The sequence below is a fragment of the Gymnogyps californianus genome, chromosome 2, assembly GCF_018139145.2.
Source record: "Gymnogyps californianus isolate 813 chromosome 2, ASM1813914v2, whole genome shotgun sequence".
NCBI lineage: Eukaryota > Metazoa > Chordata > Aves > Accipitriformes > Cathartidae > Gymnogyps > Gymnogyps californianus.
Window position 1 is genome coordinate 34974686 of NC_059472.1, and position 18823 is coordinate 34993508.

Here is an 18823-nt window from a genome sequence, read left to right on the forward strand (position 1 = left end):
ATAAGAGTCATTAGCACAGTAACAATGTGGCTCCAGGGCAATTTAAGGTTGTTTAAGCACAGGCTGCTGTTGTAATTCAGCAAACACTTTAAGCCAGCACTTGAGGCAGTGCTGCTACTGCAAGAAGCTGCCCTGCCCTTCTTTTGCCTCCAACAGCTCATTCTCCTGAGCATCACTGCATGGTCCTACAGGTGCTGGTGCTGGCACAAGCAATAGAGCAGCTGGAGAGTGCAAACAGCAGCTGTAGGTGGGAGAGAAAAGAACTACTTCTGGTGCCGACAGTGCTGACATAGGCTAGTTGAAATTATTTGTGAAATAACAGACTAAATTATTGTATCAGGTAGGAGGCAGAAGATTGTAGTGAAATAATGATTGTGCTACTATTCTGAAGTAGCAGCTGTTCCTTGTGGTTTGTAGATCTCCAAACTTTATTTGTTCATGTTGTGTATTCTGTGCTCGCCACAGTTTTAAAGTCCGGATTTGTACCTCTTTAAAAAGAGTGGGGGAAGAGGAAGAAGAGGGGCACTTCAGATCTGCTTTGTTTCTAAATAAATTATGCAATTTCATTTACAGTTATGGTGGAAAAAAGGTGCTGCTTCTAAATGCTTACTTTGTTTTCCACTGCAAAATATGTTAATGAAAATGGTCTCCATGTCAAACCCATTCTAGAGTAATGAGAATCATCTTTGTTTTTATTTTCAGCACCAAAGGGAATACTCCATCTCTCTCCTGATGTTTATCAAGAGATGGAAGCAAGCCGCAACAAATCAGCCCCTGGTACCACTGTAAGCTATTTGTCGTCCAAAGAAATGAGCCAGACTTCTAGCTCTTTCTTCAGCATATCTCCTACAACAAATAGCACAGCTACGATTGCCAGGGAACTTCTCATGAATGGAACGTCCCCAACTGCTGAAGCCATAGGTCTCAAAGGAATATCTCCTGCTTCCCCCTGTTCTGCAGTGCAGCCTTCAAAACAGCTGGAGTATTTGGCAAGGATTCAAGGCTTTCAGGTATGGGAGGGGGAAAATGAAGCTCTTCAGCCAGAATCATAGCATTGCCATCAAGGTTTCACTCTTGCCCTCTTGAATGTGGGCATGCATGTAACTTATCTTGTAAAATTAGCTGGTGTCCAAGGCAGTTTCTGGGTCCAGGAGATACAACCCTGCACCAATATACATGTCCCTCCTTCTCGGTTTTTGTTCTTTCCTTCCATTCACCTTACTGCAGGCCATCTCTCTCTCCTTTGTTTATTCTCCTTAAATAATTACAGGCTTAAATTACGCTTTTTACTTGCACTTCTTTGGGATTCTTCACCTCTTGGCATTAGAAGCTTTACATACTGCTCTGGTGTTGGTTTCACCCTTCGACTCTGATCCAGAAGGTTCTGACGCACCACCTTAACTTTGCGTTTGTCTTCTGGGCCGGATTGTTAAAGCCGTTACTCTGCTTCCCACCCTGCGCCTCTTAGTTCTAACCTGTAGAACAACGTTTTGATCAGAAGGTGCAGCCTAGGAGCAGACCTGATGTCAGAGCAATGCAGAATGTTTTTGACATCACAGTCAATACTAGAGAATGTAAGATGAACCGCGCTGGGTCAGCGCATGAGTCCTTCAGCACTGATAACCTGTATCCAGCAATGGCAAATACCCTACATTTCATAGGACAGTGGCAGCCTCTGTAGTACATCCAGTCATTTCTGCAGTGTGGAAGATGGGAGAAGGAAGCCTCTTCCCGATCACCATTACATGCAAAATTACACGCATATATGGATAGTAGCTCATTTTACTGTGTTGCATCATCAGAGGATAGGACCAGCTATGTAGAAATATTCTTTTTCCTGTCGTAGGTTTTTGTTTTGTTTTGTTTTTCCTTTTCAGAGTTGTGAATTTGTTTCATTTGAAAAGTTGGTTTCGTATGTTCTAGCGTATGCAATTTGATCATGTAACCAAATTCTGGAAATGGGAGGTTTCTGTTAGAATTTTTGCATGCCTGATAATGATTTTTTTCATCAAAGCCCATGTAATTTACAAAGTATGCAGTTGTTGGAAGTGATTTAAAAGAGGCTGCTAGAATTCGAGAAATAGTGTCAGATGTTCTGTTGGCATAAGCAGCATAGTTCAATTACATTTGCGTACATCAGATATCACCAGTTGTGGATTTGACCTAACGCTGTTTCTGTCTAAAATGTACATTCAGCTTTCTTTTGGTCTTCATTTTTAAAATGTCATTTTTTATTCGTTAGTTTGAACGTCTCTTAATGCAAGAAATGGTAAAAGCCTAAGCCTCACCGTAGAGTTAAGCTGCTAATAGGAATTCGGTTTCCCTGAGTTCCATTTGTTACCTGCCTGCAGTAGAAACAGATGAATTCTGATGAAAAGAAATTCAATCCGTGAAGTTTTCACTGCTCGCTTTCACATCTTGTCTGATTGCTTGTGTCTACTAGTAACACTTTATTTTCATAGAACCGATGCACAATTTATGTTACTGTTTTGACTCCTACTTGCCTACAGTATGTGGTTACTGTAAAATGATTAGATGTGTTTGTCTTGGTTTTTTTCATGCTTTGATTCTAGATGCTTATGTAGAAATTGTTTTTAAAGGGTCTTACCTTGAGCCAAAAAATATAAGCCGTTTCATCCGTAAACTAGACTACTACTTTTTACTTGGCCCTGATACAAACCAAGGAGTTTGGTAGAGAACCTCGATTATTAACATCTATCCGCTGTGTATGTAACTGATGGTTTTACATCATCTTAGCATGCTTTTTAACACCTCGCTTGAATAAGCCTGGTATTGATGTGAAACTCTGCCACTGCTAGGTGGCTGAGCCGAGGTGGAGCAGTGAACAGAATCTCTGTGGGAAATGGCTCAGTGGCCTGTCAGGTGCATATCACAGGTCTCTTCACCATTTCAGCCTAGAAAGCTCTTTGTGTTTAAGAGTTTAAAAGCTGATTTCTTTACAGGTTAACTTTCTCAGGCATATTTACTAAGTAGAAAACTACTGCATTTGCAAACAGCTAGCTTGTTTCATGTTTCCTGAATGACCCAAAATGATTTTAAATTGTTAGCATGTATTTGTATTCTAGTTTTGTCTTTCATTGAAGAACGTATACATTCTGTTCTGTTACAATGTATTTTTGAATTTTTAAAAAAATCAATAAATACTCATATGATGTTTCATTTGTAAATGTAAAAAAAATGTTATTTGCTTATTTGAATGGTTTTTTTGAACTTCTTTAGCTGCAGGGGACACGTCTTTAAAATGTGGTTATTTAATTTAAATTCTTCTAAACTGTTTGTATATGATCTCAGCCGTGTTCTATTGTAAGCCCTTAATATTAAGAGTTATTGGGACCAATGTATGGAAAAGTACTAAAAAAATTACATTTTTATGTTTTATGGCTTATTATTCTAAAGATACTTGTAATTGATAAGCAGCAGCTCAGTGTCACTGAAAAACAGGTGTTTAGCTTGGATACTCTCAAGGCTCAGGCTTCAAATTACCAGCGATAATTAAACACAAATACTTCAAGCAAGCCTTTACAAACTCTGAATAAAGCATTTTTAGTGCTTGCTTCATATTTATGAATACGATCTACTGGTTAATTCTTTTGCAGACTTTTCCCGGAGATTGTTTAAAGGAAAATTCAGCTTTGGTAAAACTTATTTTTAAGTGACTGTGGTATTTTGGTCATTGTTTTGTAACTAGATTAGGAAAGTTACAGTTATTTTTGCTGACCATTGAAGTGCAGTAAATTATTCAGAGAGTTTGTTTAAACGGAAGCATTTAGAGAAGCTGTTTACACATGAATAATTTGAGTCTCCAGTTTCTACTGAGGCAAAACACAAGTTGCAGGTAGTCCAGTAGGAAATTCCCCTGGGAGTTTCCATGAAGCAAAGATCGTAAAATTTAAAAAGCCATGATTGAGTGCCCACAGTCAGTCCCAGTGCACGGCTGCAGCCATACTTGGCTTGCTGCACTGGCAGGACTTAGCAATCTTAACTTTTTCTCTGTAGTGGCTACATAATAAAACCTCACACAGGATATAGTTTCTACGTGATGTATTCCTTTGATTGCAATGGTTACACAATTTCTATCTCCCCCCCCCGCATTTGTTTAGTGGTTAACTGTTCCGTTTTATACATTGATGGATTTAAATGTTGTTGGGCATTTCTAAATGTTTCTCATTTCCCCAAGCAGTAGCAAAAGACGTACGTTTCTGAGTGACTGCACACACAGGAGAAGTCCTGCTGGACGCTCTAGAGTCAGATTTACTTGTGGCACATACATTTCAGTGCATGGTTTTGAATTGTCGGCAGAGGTGGGCCTAAACTAAATTTCCACGCTTGTATTAGGGTTATTAGGCACTGAGCTCAAACCTTTCCTTACAGTGGCTTTAAACAAAACGAACACTCGTTTTGCTTTGTTGGAGGTTGGATTTGGAAATCAGTCTAGGAGTGCTTGGATCTCACTACAGAGATATGCATGTGAGGAAAATTTCAGGGAAATTGAACCCTCAAGGAAAGAGCTATAGTTTTGGTCTGATCCAAGTTGCAAATTGCAAATTTCTTGGAGCAGGTCAAATTTTAAAAAGCACCTAAATACCATTTTCAAAATTGACACAGGCACTATGGATGCTAATAGCAAGTCACTTAAAGCTGTAAAATCATCTAAAAAGGTAGATGCTTCTTGGGATTTTCTTAAACACCCGTGCAGATTAGGTACCTGACTTCCAGTTCACTTGTAAGCCTGGGCACCCTACATAGTGTTTTGCAAATTTGGGCTGTTGCCCCACGCTGTGAACTCATTGCTTGAGGTCGGTCATACCTTTGAGACTTCTGCCCTGTACTGTGTTGTCCGATGCAGACGTGTCCTCACGTGCTGTGGGTTGTCATTCAGGTGTGATTGATAATGGTACTTTCCTCAATGTCTGCTCACCACTTTCGCTGAAGGATGTAGTCACTGACAGAAAGAGCAAAAAGGGGCAAGTCTGGCTTCTTCAGACTCGGCATAGTATGTGAAGCAGCCATTGGTCGTAGCTTAGGCCGTGCTGTGACTGTTTCGTGGTCTCTCTCAGATTTAGCTGTGGCTGCTAACGAGTGCAGCACCACAGAACTGGCGCCTGGCTTCCCAAGTAGAGGACAGTGGGTGACCTTTGCATCTGTCCTGCCTGAATTTGCGAAGGTTTGTGAATCCCAACACTGTTTTTACCCGAGCTCTCTTTCTCTTTGACCAATATTAAATTTGCTGTCAGAACTTGTTGACAGTGTTCATGATAGTTAAATAGTTCCTGGTCTTTTTAATAATGAAGAGTTTGGGCCTGAAACTCTTTCTCAAGCAAATCTAGACACAGTCATGAAAATCAGATTTGAGTTCAGTGGGAATTTTTAATACAAAAGGAATGAACAAGGGATTCAGGGTTAAGCCTGAAGGAAACAATTGCGATATAAATTATTATCATCACATCACAACTTTCATATGTTGAAATTTGATGCAATTGTCTTTATCTTCCTTCATTAACATTTTGTGTCCAAGTGTGCCGACCCATTGATGATGGCTATTCATGACAATTTCAATTCAAAAGTTCTTTTCCAAAGCAGGTCACAATTAAGAAATGTTGCTTACTTAGTTAAATTAAAATTCATTGGACTTCACTGGATGGAAACAGCTTTCCTTTCGTTAGTTCTTGTTCGTTACATGACACAGCAAAATATGCATACTTAATTTGCAAGAGCTCCCTGGGAGACTTGACATTAGCTATTTTACCTTCTTCTTTCTTACCTGTGAAGCTGTTTTTTGCCTCAGTAAAAGCAACATCTTATCCCTTTTCAGTCTATCTTTTTCTCTTCCCACAGCAAGCAGAATTTTTTTCAATTGAAGTTTCATTGGCCTTTGGCAGCGCACCAAGCTATTTCTTTTTTATGATCTTCACTATAACTTAGGACTGGAAAACTAAGGTCAGATCATTTACTTGTGCAAGTTGTTGTATCTCTGAAGGCAACAGTTTGACACACCAGTTGTGGATTTGGGCAACAGGACTGCAGTTTGAAATTTTCCATAAACTTGTCACATTCACAAAAAAGCCATGATAAATAAGAAGGAGAAGGCTACAGCAAGACATTTACCAGTCTCTTGAGCTCTTGAAGAACACAGATCTCTGAATTAGCTTTGAAAATTGCAATTCATTGATACAGATTGCAAGGTTAGGGAGAAAAACAAGCAGGAAAAAACGCTCAAGCATTCCCCATTGACTCCAGATTCAAATAGCTACAGTCAAGGGAATTATGAGACTTTTTTTATTGTTCTGGTGAGTAGAAGTAAGGTGAAAGCATTCTGAGAAATGCTCAGTATTGCATCTCATTCAGAATCTCATGCAGAATCTCCCTGCTGAGGAGGCCAATGGGAAGAAATGAAAACAGACTAACAAGAATGCTGTGATGGAGGTGAAAGCTTCAATAGAGGGCTTTGAAGCAGCACGTTAAAGTGAGTCTTCTGTGGTTTCCCAGAAAATCAGTGGGCATTTCCTGTCTCTGGGTCTCTGATGGGCTGTAGACTACCTTCCCGTCCCAAATGTCCTGTCTCAGTTTTTACAACAGATGATCTTCTTTTTTTTGTTGTTGTTTTCATTTCCATTCCTCTTTCAGGATAGAAAGCAGCAACTTCTCTTTGCTTCTTTCAGCCTTTCTCGTGGCTCACTGCTTTGCGTAAAGTGGCCCCCCGCTATGTCTTTCACCTTCAGTCTTCCTCAGTAGTTATCTACTGAGCCTACACTACATAAGTTTTAGTTAGAAGTTTAATCGTTTTGTGCTGATTGTGTTCAAGTGATCATTTATTTAGAGGTGAAATGGAGCTGAGCTGTGGTAAACTGAACAAAAACCAAATTATCTCTTATGAGTCATGAATAGCTGATATGATTTTCCTCAGATTCCCCCAAATCACTTGAGGAAAAAAAAAAGTAAAATTTTACTGTGTTTGGGGGGGGAGGGTTCTATGTACTGAATCTTATTATAACGAATATAGTTGTAATTATAGTGTTAGTTGTCAGAGAGAGTGTATTTTCAAAATTCCCTGCAGATGAATGAATCAAAAGGTATGTTATAGTAAGTCTCCAGCTAAAGCCAATGAGGGAGAGTGTAGCAAGTGCTAAAAACTAGAATGTAAACCCAAATGATAACTGTTCTGTCCTTGAACATGTTGGCTGCAGAAAGGTTTGTGGCCACTGTCAGCTTGGGACTAGAATCCCAGCAAATGGGCTAGTTCTGGGGAGTACAAAAGTCTCATCACTCATTCAAATTAGAAAAACCGAACAATAATTAAAGGAAGCTTTTGCAATTATAACGTCAGGCTTCCTGGCATCATTAATGTAAAGCAGATTTGAAGGCTATGTCACCAAACTGTTTTTATATGAATGCTTCTTTGAAGAAGATCTTACCTGCAAAAAACAGGAAAAATTAAGATATTAAAAAATGAAGATGTTTGTGGAATATTGTTAGAGAAAGCCAACCGCATCCTGGGCTGCATCAGAAGTGTGTCTAGCAGGTGGAGAGAGGTGATTCTCCCTCTCCGCTCTCGTGAGACCCTGCCTGGACTACTGCGTTCAGCTCTGGGGCCCCCAGCGTAAGAAAGACATGGACCTGCCCGAGCGGGACCAGAGGGGGGCCACGAAGATGATCAGGGGGCTGGAGCACTTCCCCTGTGTGGATAGGCTGAGAGAGTTGGGGTTTAGACTAGAGAAGAAAAGGCTCGGGGGAGACCTTATAGCAGCCTTCCGGTACCTAAAGGGGGCCTACAGGAAAGATGGGGAGGGACTCTTCATGAGGGAGTGTAGTGATAGGACGAGGGGTAACAGTCTTGAACTGAAAGAGAGTAGATTTAGATTAGATGTTAGGAAGCAATTCTTTACTGTGAGGGTGGTGAGACACTGGAACAGATTGCCCAGAGAAGTTGTGGATGCCCCCTCCCTGGAAGTGTTCAAGGCCAGGTTGGATGGGGCTTTGAGCAACCTGGTCTAGTGGAAGGTGTCCCTGCCCATGGCAGGGGGGTTGGAACTAAATGATCTTCAGGGTCCCTTCCAACCCTAGCTATTCTATGATTCTATGAATACTTTTGAAATAAGGCTGTTAAAGCAAATACTGCTTCATCCACATTTGGGGTCAAACCCCCCTATAATTCTATGTATATAACTGGGCATCTAGCCCCCCCCAAGGCATTGGAGACTTCTTTCCTAGCAGGACTGACCAGACTGCAAATATTAGTGAAATTGTTCTAAAATAGTTGTGTACAGTTAGGCCCAGAGGGAACTGTGATCAGCTGATTCACCTTAGCGTTAACACTCAAAGGGCAGTGGGAATTAATGACATTTATGTTTAAAAATAAGTACTCATGAAACCCCTTGAAGTAGCTGGAGAGTGACTGTGCTGCCATGTATTATCAATACCTGCTTCTGCAAAACAAGCTGTGGAATCGGGCTTTTGGTTCCCATCCCGGTGCCTTGGATCTTAGTCAAGTTTACTAGCACTGTACCTGCTCATTGGTCAGATCGGTTTCTGTAACATGATGTGTGGAATGATGTTGTGCTCTGTCATCACTGAAAGTATTGAAATCTGGCCTTTTGCAGAACGATATTATCTTCCTGTGTGTACTATGCCATGCTCAATGGTGAGTACAATAATCTCAACAGCAATGTTTGTCTCTTACCCACAGGGAGCATAAACACCTTTAGAAGTGGTTGACAAAGTCCTCATTATCTCAGTTTCTGTCTCTTCTGAATACTTTTTTTTCCTAATGTGAAGTTTGCACTTTCACCAATTACCAAACTATTGCCTGATGTTCAAATTACTATAGACTTTTGTTGTGGGTTAACCCCGGCGGGCAGCTTAAGCCCCACACAGCTGCTTGCTCACTCCCCCGCAGTGGGATGAGGGAAAGAATCAGAAGGGCATGAATGAGAAAACTCATGGGTTGAGATAAAGACAAAAGCTGTGTGTGCAAGCAAAGCAAAATAAGGGATTCATTCACTGCTTCCCATCGGCAGGCAGGTGTTCAGCCATCTCCAGGAAAGCGGGGCTCCATCATGTGTAACGGTTACTTGGGAACACGGATCCCATAATGCTGAATGTACCCCCTTCCTCCTTCTTCCCCAGCTTTTATTGCCAAGCAGGATGTCATAGGTGTGGGATATCCCTTTAGTCAGTTGGGGTCAGCTGTCCCAGCTGTGTCCCCTTCCAGCTTCTTGCCCATCCCCAGCCTGCTTGCTGGTAGGGCAGGGTGAGAAGCAGAAAAGGCCTTGACGCTGTGCAAGCACTGCTCGGCAATAGCTAAAACATCGGTGTGTTATCAATGCCATTTTGGTCACAAATCCAAAACTTAGCACTATATAAGCTTCTATGAAGAAAACTAGCTCCATCCCAGCCAAAACCAGTATAATCTCCACACCTTATTCCATACTATTTATGTCATGCTCAGGCCCCATACTATCCAATAGATCCTCATTAACCGCCCCCCCCTTTGATATATACACAGATATCATTCCCTTAGTTTATGTGCCACCCCTTTAAAAAGTCCACAAAATGTTCATTGAGTCTATTTAGTCCATGTTTACTCCATCTGTTATGGTAGATACTCAGGACAGGAGAAGTGGTGTGTTGTGTGGCATTATTGGGCACCAAAGTCAGCTCAGGTTGGGTCACTGCTGCACTTTCGTGTCTTCTTGTGAGGCTTGTCCTCTGTTGGTTCAGATGGTACCTGCTATGGTACCTCCTATAACATGCAACTCAAATCCTGGGTTACAACAATTTAAAAGTATATCCATTACAATCTTCACCCCTTGTCCCTTTGGACTAGGCCATAGGGTTTAACATTGCAATGAACTTTTTCCCTTGCCCCTTCTCCAGCATGGGCTTATCCACAGGCCCACGGCCCTTTGGGGTGTATATGCTCCAGTGTGGGCTTGTCCATAGGCCACCATCCCTTAGGGATGTACCTGCTCCAGCATGACCTTACCCATAGGCCATGGTCCCTTCAGGGGAGTACCTGCTCTGGCATGGACTACTCCACAGCCACATATGCTTCTGGATGTGCCTGCTCCAGCATGTACTTATCCACAATCCGAGTCCCCTGGCCTTGAGTTCCAGCCTGTCCAGTACAGCAGCACAGGAACAGCAGCAATGCCCTGGCCATCTGCCAGTCCATTGCTGTTATCAGTGTGTTCCCAGGCAGAGCAGAATAGGATGATAAGGAGAACAGGAAACAGCAGAAGCAAAAAACAGCCGCTAACAAGCACTAGACTCTAATCTACAGTGGAGCAAGCAAGCCCCATAGCAAGCCCAGGAGCCTGCCAATTAGTAGCTAAACGGCTATAAATTTGGTCTATGCTCTGATCAAATCTGTTGTTATGTCAAACCCCTCATGCCCCACAATGGGTGCCAGAAGGAACTGTTATGGGTTAACCCTGGTGGGCAGCTCAGCCCCACCCAGCTGCTCACTCACTCCCCTCCAGTGGGATGGGGGAGAGAATCGGAAGGGTAAAAGTGCGAAAACTCGAGGGTTGAAATAAAGACAGTTTAATAGGTAAAGCAAAGCTGTGCGCACAAGCAAAGCAGAATAAGGAATTCATTCACTGCTTCCCATCGGCAGGCAGGTGTTCAGCCATTTTCTGAAAGCAGGGCTCCATCACGTGTAATGGCTACTTGGGAAGACAAATGCTGTAACTCCAAACCTCCCTCTTCCTCCTTCTTCCACCAGCTTTTATTGCTGAGCGTGACATAATATGGTGTGGGATATCCCTTTGGTCAGTTGGGGTCAGCTGTCCCGGCTGTGTCCCGTCCCAACTTCTTGTGCAGCCCCAGCCTGCTCGCTGGCAGGGCAGTGTGAGAAGTAGAAAAGGCCTTGATGCTGCGTGAGCACTGTTCAGCTATAGCTAAAACATCGGTGTGTTATCCACGCTGTTTTGGTCACAAAGCCAAAACATAGCACTATACAAGCTACTATGAAGAAAATTAGCTCCATCCCAGTCAAAACTAGTACAGCTTTTTATACTTCACTGGCATCTTTACAGTTGTGTGCCACTGGGCAGAAGTCAGGAAATAGGAGAGCTCCTTTTATCCATGTGAACTTACAGTCATTGTGCTCTGAAGAAAACTTACACCCTTTTATCAGGTTATTTGCTACAAAACTTCCCCATTTATTCAAGACAACTACTATTTTTGTTATATTAACAGGGAAAGAAGTTTCCTCCAAGGAAAGGCAGCAGGTCAGTCAGGATTTTATTGATAATTTTAGTGGCTACCTGTTAATTGAGAGTCCTTACCTGGTGCTCAGAAACTTGCAGGTGTCCTGCTACACTGAAAATCAACTTGACATCGAATGGCTATGTTATGTAGGAAAGGGCTTCAAGGTCTCCAAACCCTAATTTATACATGACTAGCCAAGAGTAAGAAAACATGTTGGGAATGTGAAATAGCGGGAGAGATAAAACAGAACAAGCTGATAGCAAGAATTGTTTTTGGGAGAGAGAGCTTCATGTAAAAATCAAAGCACCTGGACTTCATTGCATTCTGGTTTATAGGGGTTTTTTAATCAACTCACTTCAGAGGGAAGGTAGACAGTACCACAGTTGATGGCAGTGACCCAGGGTAGATCTACAAGAAGTGGTTTTATTAGTTTCCATTTATTTCAGAAATGTTTCTGTGGACTGTAGACCATCTAGTGCATATTATCCTATTTTTGACCTCAAAGAATGTCAAAATAGTGGTAGTCATTCTAAAAAAAAATAACCGTAAGAATCACTCTTGTATCAGTTTCCATAAGGAAAGGTATGCAAGCTTGGAAAGCTAGCATATTCATTCACAGAGCATACTGCAGGAGGTAATTGCTGCAGGAAGAATGTTTCTGAATTAATTCAAGAGTATGCAGAATTAGGAGAACAAATGCAAATCTAGCTACAAGGGGCTGTAAATTTTCTAACACAAGGTCTCCAACTACGTGGCTTCTGGCCAGAAATCTGTCTAAACTAGCTTTCTTCTATTCTGGCCATTGTTACCTCTCTCCCTCTTACAAGGAAGAAAGCCCTTTATTGAAGTGCTGCTGAAGTTTTGCTCTTCTTGCCTCCAGAAACAACCAGGTGCTTCTTTTTTGTTTCAGTTTCTAAAAGGAAAGAAGGTAAATGGAGAATAACTGGCTAATGGTGTTGCGTGAGTCCGCAGGTGTGGTGTGGATATCACCTTGGTAACATTTTAGCTTTTCTCCTCGGCATCTTGCAAATAACCATTAAAATCCTTCCACATATCCCTGCATGTAACTTGGTCCATGGAAAAAATGTGAATTATATTTTCATAACCAATTTTAGAATTTAGGGGGGTTACATATAAGAAAGTTTAAAAGCTGTCAGGATCTCTCGAAATACTGCAGCCAGCACTAAACGCACCGGGCCGCATTCCCTGCCAAAATCTTTCTAAGTAAATCCTAACGTGACTTGATAACTTAGCTATGGACGTTGGCTTGGAATACAGCCAAAACTCTGAAAGACTGGCAGTTTCAGCTGGCAAAAACGTGAAAGTGCGACAGTGAATTCATAGCAGACTGGGGTTTATCTTTAATTATAATAAGGGAACTCAGCTCTCAAGCAAAAAACCTTAAAAAGAGAAGCAACAAGAAAAGGTGAAGAAGGAGAAAAGAGATGAGTTACAGTTTATTCCTCTCACTGTGACTTGAAGCAGAGGCTTTCAGAGGTTTTTTTGGCTGTTGTCTCCTTCAGTCTCGTTCAGAACTGGGAGCACAATGAAGCAGGATAATTGTCAGAAGTGAAATGATTGTTTCTTGTTTTAATTAAAGAAGGGTGGTTCTTTCTGCATCCTGCCCTATATCTAGGTTAGTGCACAAAACCAGTGTCTGTATCAGCATCAGACTTTTCAGCAAACTCAAACAGCCGGTTTTGTACTTGCAATTTCACAGTGATCCTGTTCCCTCTTCATTAATGCAGCGTTTGGGGCTTTCACATGCAGTTTGTAAACAGAGAATGGTTAATGCTTGCTTCACTCCACTCCAGTGACAACCTTCATCATGAAAAAGAGTGTACCTGAAAACATATTTCCATTGATGCTTTTACTAGAAAGTGATTTTAAACCTGAACTATTTTCTCTCTACAAACTAACCAAGTTCCTCTCTCCCTTTAGTCAGTTGTTCAGGATGATACCCAAGACACAGGCTCCTCCACAAATGCTCCATACCATGCTCGTCCTCTGTGTACTTTATTAGCAGAACACAAACTCCCTCACCTCCCTCCTTTTTTTAGGCCATGTGATGAAAACAGGAGATCCCAGGGCTGCCAGTTTTTCATATTTCCTTTGGCTGTGAATTATAAAATTAATTTCAACGCCTCTCCCTGAAAATACAGTATTTACCTGAATAATTATGGGTGAATGGATCAGAGGCAGACAAGTTGTTTCTGCAAAAACCATGTCAGCTATAGCTTACATTATTTTGTAGTGCTTTGCAGTGTTTTAATTTCTGAATAATTAATTTATTATTTTTTTATCATGTTTTTCTTATTCACTTTTTTGGGGGAAGATTGTATTCAGTGTTTTAGCTCCCTGTAGTTAAACTAGCCTCTACTATGTCTACAAAAAAATACATATCTTAGTTATAGAATAGAGGAAGTGAACAGGGTAGCAAGGTACTCTTCAATGTAAGTGTGATATTTTATAGAAAGTCGTGTCCCATCTCCTGATTTCAGCTTCCGTATCAGACAAATAGGTCTCTTCACTCTTGAATGCCAGCCATTGAAAATATGGTTGCTTGCTTTGCATGTGCTCCACAGGAACACTGTCTTTATACATACATACCTGGGTTAAGGTTTAACAGATGGAAGGTAAACAGTAAGCACCTTACTGTACTGCTTATCCTGTACGCTGCTGCAACAACAGTGGTGTTAGCTAATCTTCTCTTAATTAGAACCAAACATCACATCCAGAGGTAGGACGGAGCTGGGTCTCCCTTGCTTGACGGAGCCAAGCTTTCCAGACCTCCTGCATCACTGAAACAGGAGCTCTGAATTCAGAGGATGTCTAAATAGCATGGAAAAAAGAACATACAAGCTTCTTTCGCTCAGATGATAAACTTGCTTTGCATTTAGCAGATATTTTATATATTCTCTTTGGGAACTGTATCAAGTCAGTCTTTTCATTCTTATTTGTACTTCACATGTTTTTATAGATGTCAAGTGTCGGTCTTACTATAGTCAGGAACATAAAATACTACCGTAGTAACCTGTGACAATGCCTTTAGTCTGCTTGTTGTTACCTATTTATGGTAATGGTTTATTTCTTAGTCTAAACCCTAGGACCGTATTTTAATGAAGATTTAAGACTATGATACAGCTGCTATTCAAACTCTGTAAGAGAGGAGCATGTTGGAATAGCTCAAGATTTACTGCTGAACTGTCAGTCTTTAAGCTACCGAGTGTCTTTACCCTTCCGTGCAGTAGCTACGGTGGAAACTTTGCCCACTGCTGTGAAGCAGACACGGCGATTAATGAACCTGAGGCGTGCTAATCAAACATATGTTTTCTTGACACAATGATTGTGTTATATATCACATCCGAATGTACAGGCCTTTATCTTTCCTTAATGATCTAGCAAGGGGACTTTTTAAAATGTGGGTGTTTTTCATGCACTCCTTAGATTTGTTCCACAGGGGGTGACCATTAAAAACATCTGACGGGCATGCAGTTAGCCAGCTCCCTGCTGAGATTAGTAAAATACTATATTTAGGAATCGCACTACATCAAGGAACTCCAGCATTGCAGGAAACAGTTTGATTCAACGCTTTTTTCGTGATTTTTTGAAAAAAATTTTTTTGTATGTCTTATTTTTTCATCTGGGACAATTTTTTTCACCTCGGTCTTGGTTTTTGTATCTATGCTTCAACTTTTCATAAAAGACTTTGTTCATACAACAGGATTTTTTCCCCAATTTTATTTTTTTGTTTTTACTGTACTCCTGTTCTACTTTCACAAATGAAATATATGGAATTGTAAAGCAGGTAGTAAGAATGCAAAGTCATGTTCAGAATCTCTTTCATGCTGCTCCATGTCTGAAGAGACTAATCTATTATTTGTTAGGAAAGCTCTATGGATAATACAAGGATTCATGCTTTTAAGTATGAGAATTCTATACTGTGAAAGCTCCTAATATTGGCTTTGAGAAAGTGGTTTAAATGAGCAAGTATGTTTAATTTATTTTCGCACCAGGAGTATTTCTTCACCAATAAATATGCGTGAAACAGAGTTTGAGCTCAAACAAACAGGATTGTTTAATTTCTTTTTTAGTAGATGACATGAATAGCAGTAGATAAGCAACAGAAATAGGAAGACGAAAGACTAATATGGAAAAGACAAGCATTTCACTGGGAAGCTAAAGGGAGAAAAATGTTTCATGAGACTTCTGTCCAAGTCAAAATTACTATTTTGACATCTGATTTTTGAGCCCATTCTGGTTTGCTTGTCACTGTAAATCCAGAGCAACCTATTTAAAATCTTGGAAATTATTCTGTAAATTCAGGACTAAATTGGGTGCTTTCCCTTTAAGGGGCAGATTTAAAGGAATACCATCCTTTGTTCTAACAAAATAGTCCAGGCTTGTCAATCCAGAAGATTTGTGCATTGCTGAACATAATGGCATTTTATTACCTAGTTTATTTCTGTCTAGCATTCTAAGACTCCTGCTGATGCTTTGACTCAGAGTAGTTTTTGGTTTGGAAACATGAACTCCAGTGTCACAGATGACTTCTTTCTTTTGGTAATTCATATTATTTTTTTAAGTTATTAAATGTTCAAGAAAGAAAGTGTTTGGCCAGACAGAAGTTGTGTTTCAAACTGTGAACATCTAAGCAGCAGTGTGTGAAAGTAGTAGCCTTTATTTTTGCTCCCCTCGGTCTCTTGTTAATGCACAGCTAGCTCGTTTCTAACAGTAGTTTAGTACATTATACTTAAGCTTAACTACTATGTAGAAGTATAACAGGTCTCTCACCTTCTTCAGTTGTGAATCACTAAACCATAGCCCTTGTTCATGCAAAAGGACAGATGTTCAAATTCAGAAGTGCCCACTGAAGACCAGCAGACTATCCCGTTCTTGAAGTTAGGGACATTGTATTTACAGAATAATTTATGCAGATTAACTATGGCCATTATCTGAAATTGCATATTGATCCAGTGTCTTAAAGTAGCTTATTGCAAGACAAATCCTGCAATGTTTTTACCATTTCTATCAGAACACTTCCACATAGGGAAGGGTGTTCTAGTAAAGATAGATTCAAGAGACATCTTTAGATAAATACAAAAGAAATGGGAAATTTCCTGCTTTTGGAGCAGCATTATGATAGAAGTAACCTTAAATGTAATTTCTTATGCAGTTTTATGCAGTGTAATTTAGTTTTTCCTTTATAAAATAACATATAAGGTTGAGAATTTTGGCTATGCCATTCCACATTCAGTTGTAACATTGTAAACATTCATCTTATATCTTCCTTTATGTGAAGCTATAAATGTCCATCAAAATATTTGCATCTCTTCAGTAATTTAAAATATTAAAAACAAGGGCCAAATTTCAACATGGTTGTCAAATGGTTTCAGACCTTTGCATACATTTCTATATACATATGGCAGTTTGTAGTAGCCCTCCATACATACTCATACCATGCAGCTTGTTCCTGACTGAAGCAATCTGTGAAAAGGATATACAGTTGCATCTCATGTGAATATCGAACATGAAAGCATATATGTATGAGTAAATCCATGGCATGTGCTTGTGGAAAAAAAATACTTCTAGAATTTATTTCATTATTTTGATGCCCAGGATGCACTTTGTGTTTTACACGTGGAGGTTTCGTGCTCTGCCCACACAGCACGATGGAGTGCTGTGTTTGGGTTTCCTGAGCTGGTTATATATGATTTATCTCAGGTACTCCACATATGTAGTTACCCAGAAGAAAAGCTAGCGGTGCTGTATGCTTTTCCCAATAAATGAGCAAGCTCATTTCCAGTTATTGCCAGGATCTTGTTGTTGTGGCACTGCTTTGTGCTGTGTAGAGATACCTTGGAGGAGAATTACGTGTAAATCACTCATAATAGTCTGAGGCTGGAGTCTTGCATTTTACTCAGAAACTTGCACAACCCTTACTACAGACATCTGTATGCTGGCCATTATTTTCTAAGCAGATCCTAATGCTGTTCTATAAAATCTCTGCTTGTATGTTATCCAAATAAATCATTCTGAATTTTAATGAGTGAAATTTCATTGCTGTTTAATCCTTAAAATGCACTGAGCTAATTTGCTAGTGTCCCTTAATTACAAAAACCTGAAGCCTGAAAATTAGGTCCTGGACATAGATAGTAATTATTTTCATAACTTTTATTTTTACCTCCATAATATATGGAAAGGGAAAATGACCAATTGTGGTTAGGCCAGAGGCCTTAATGATGGGTTATAATCCCAGCACCGCCATTCACTCCTGCCAGTGCCGAGTGAATTTGAATGAGTCATTTAACGTCTGTCCACAAAGTGTCCTTACCTGCCTAACAGAGTTATTGCGGAGATGAACTGAAGTTAAGCACTCTTGACTCTTAAGGCACTGAGGAACTTAGAAAAGTATTATTGTTGTCATGAATCTCAATAATGGCCATGTAATCACCATTGGAGCACTTCGCCAGCCTTCAGTCACCAGTCCTTGATCACAGATACTGAATCAAGTATTTGCTGTGCCTTCATGTTCCCCTGCCTTAGATGATATGATATTCTTAAACCAGTTTTATAGACATTCAGATTCCTCCCATACTTAGTCATAATAGCATGGACATTTAAACTGAAATATTTGCAGCATACTGCTGGCCAAAAATCTAGAAGCATCTGCTGCTATTCAGACTATTTGATAGCTATTCGACTACTACTGTTTCTTTCTGAGTGCCTATTTATTTTAGACATTCTGCTTAAATAGGTAAATACCTAGCACTTTTGGTTGAGAAAACCCCCCAAACTTTGGATCATAGATCAAATTTGAAGAAGAAAGGAATAAAATAGAGAGTTTGAGAATGTAGCAGCTGGACTGATAAATAACAAAACAGGATTACTGGGAAATAGCACATAGGCATGCCAAATGTAGAAGAAATCTGAATATTTCTGCTGACTGCACAAATCTGTAGACTAGAGAGATCTGATGAAAGGACAAAGTTTTATTCTGTCCCCCATTGAAAGTCCAGTCTTCTGGTTTTTATATCACTATTCATATCATTAACATAGAAAGTGTTTATTCTGGTTCAACTGAAGAGCTTCAACAGGGCAAGAGATAATTAGAGGACTGTTGTCTAAGACATTACAAAGTAATGGCCTTGATACATTCAGATGAGGCCAAAAGTGCATGATGAAATTCCTTCAGGAAAGTTAAGCCTAGAAAGATACCAAAATTCTGAATTTATTGCAATTTCAATGTGGGATTCTAAAGGGGGTGTGGATAAAATCTGCTATTGCAGATAATAGTGTCATGTAATACTAATCATAATTTTTCCTCTGGTTATCTCCTGTTCTTTCAGCTTGTTAGGCTTGCTTTATTCCAGTGGACATTAGACAAGAGTAACCTTATTATATAATTCTCGTTAAAAACAAGCCTACAAACGTGCTATGCCGTTCAGAAAATGCCATTTTTCCATTTCTCCATATGTGCTCTAAGACGTGTACTTTTCTCAGTCACCAGATTTTGCCCCTTTTGCCATGCCGTATTTGCAGTACAGAATCATCCTCTTGAGCTTTTCTACCCCATTTCTCCACATCGCAT

At 40.2% G+C, this 18823-nt stretch overlaps 1 protein-coding gene across 3 annotated transcripts in view; it reads left to right on the forward strand.

Moving 5' to 3' along the window:
* The window catches only part of STAU2 (staufen double-stranded RNA binding protein 2), a 173003-nt gene that overhangs the window by 89677 nt on the left and 64503 nt on the right, over positions 1 to 18823 (forward strand). For all 3 annotated transcript variants that reach the window (XM_050890762.1, XM_050890763.1, XM_050890764.1), the window contains exon 12: positions 703 to 1010. In XM_050890762.1, coding sequence (XP_050746719.1) covers positions 703 to 1010 — 308 coding nt within the window. The remainder of the gene's footprint in view (positions 1 to 702; positions 1011 to 18823) is intronic.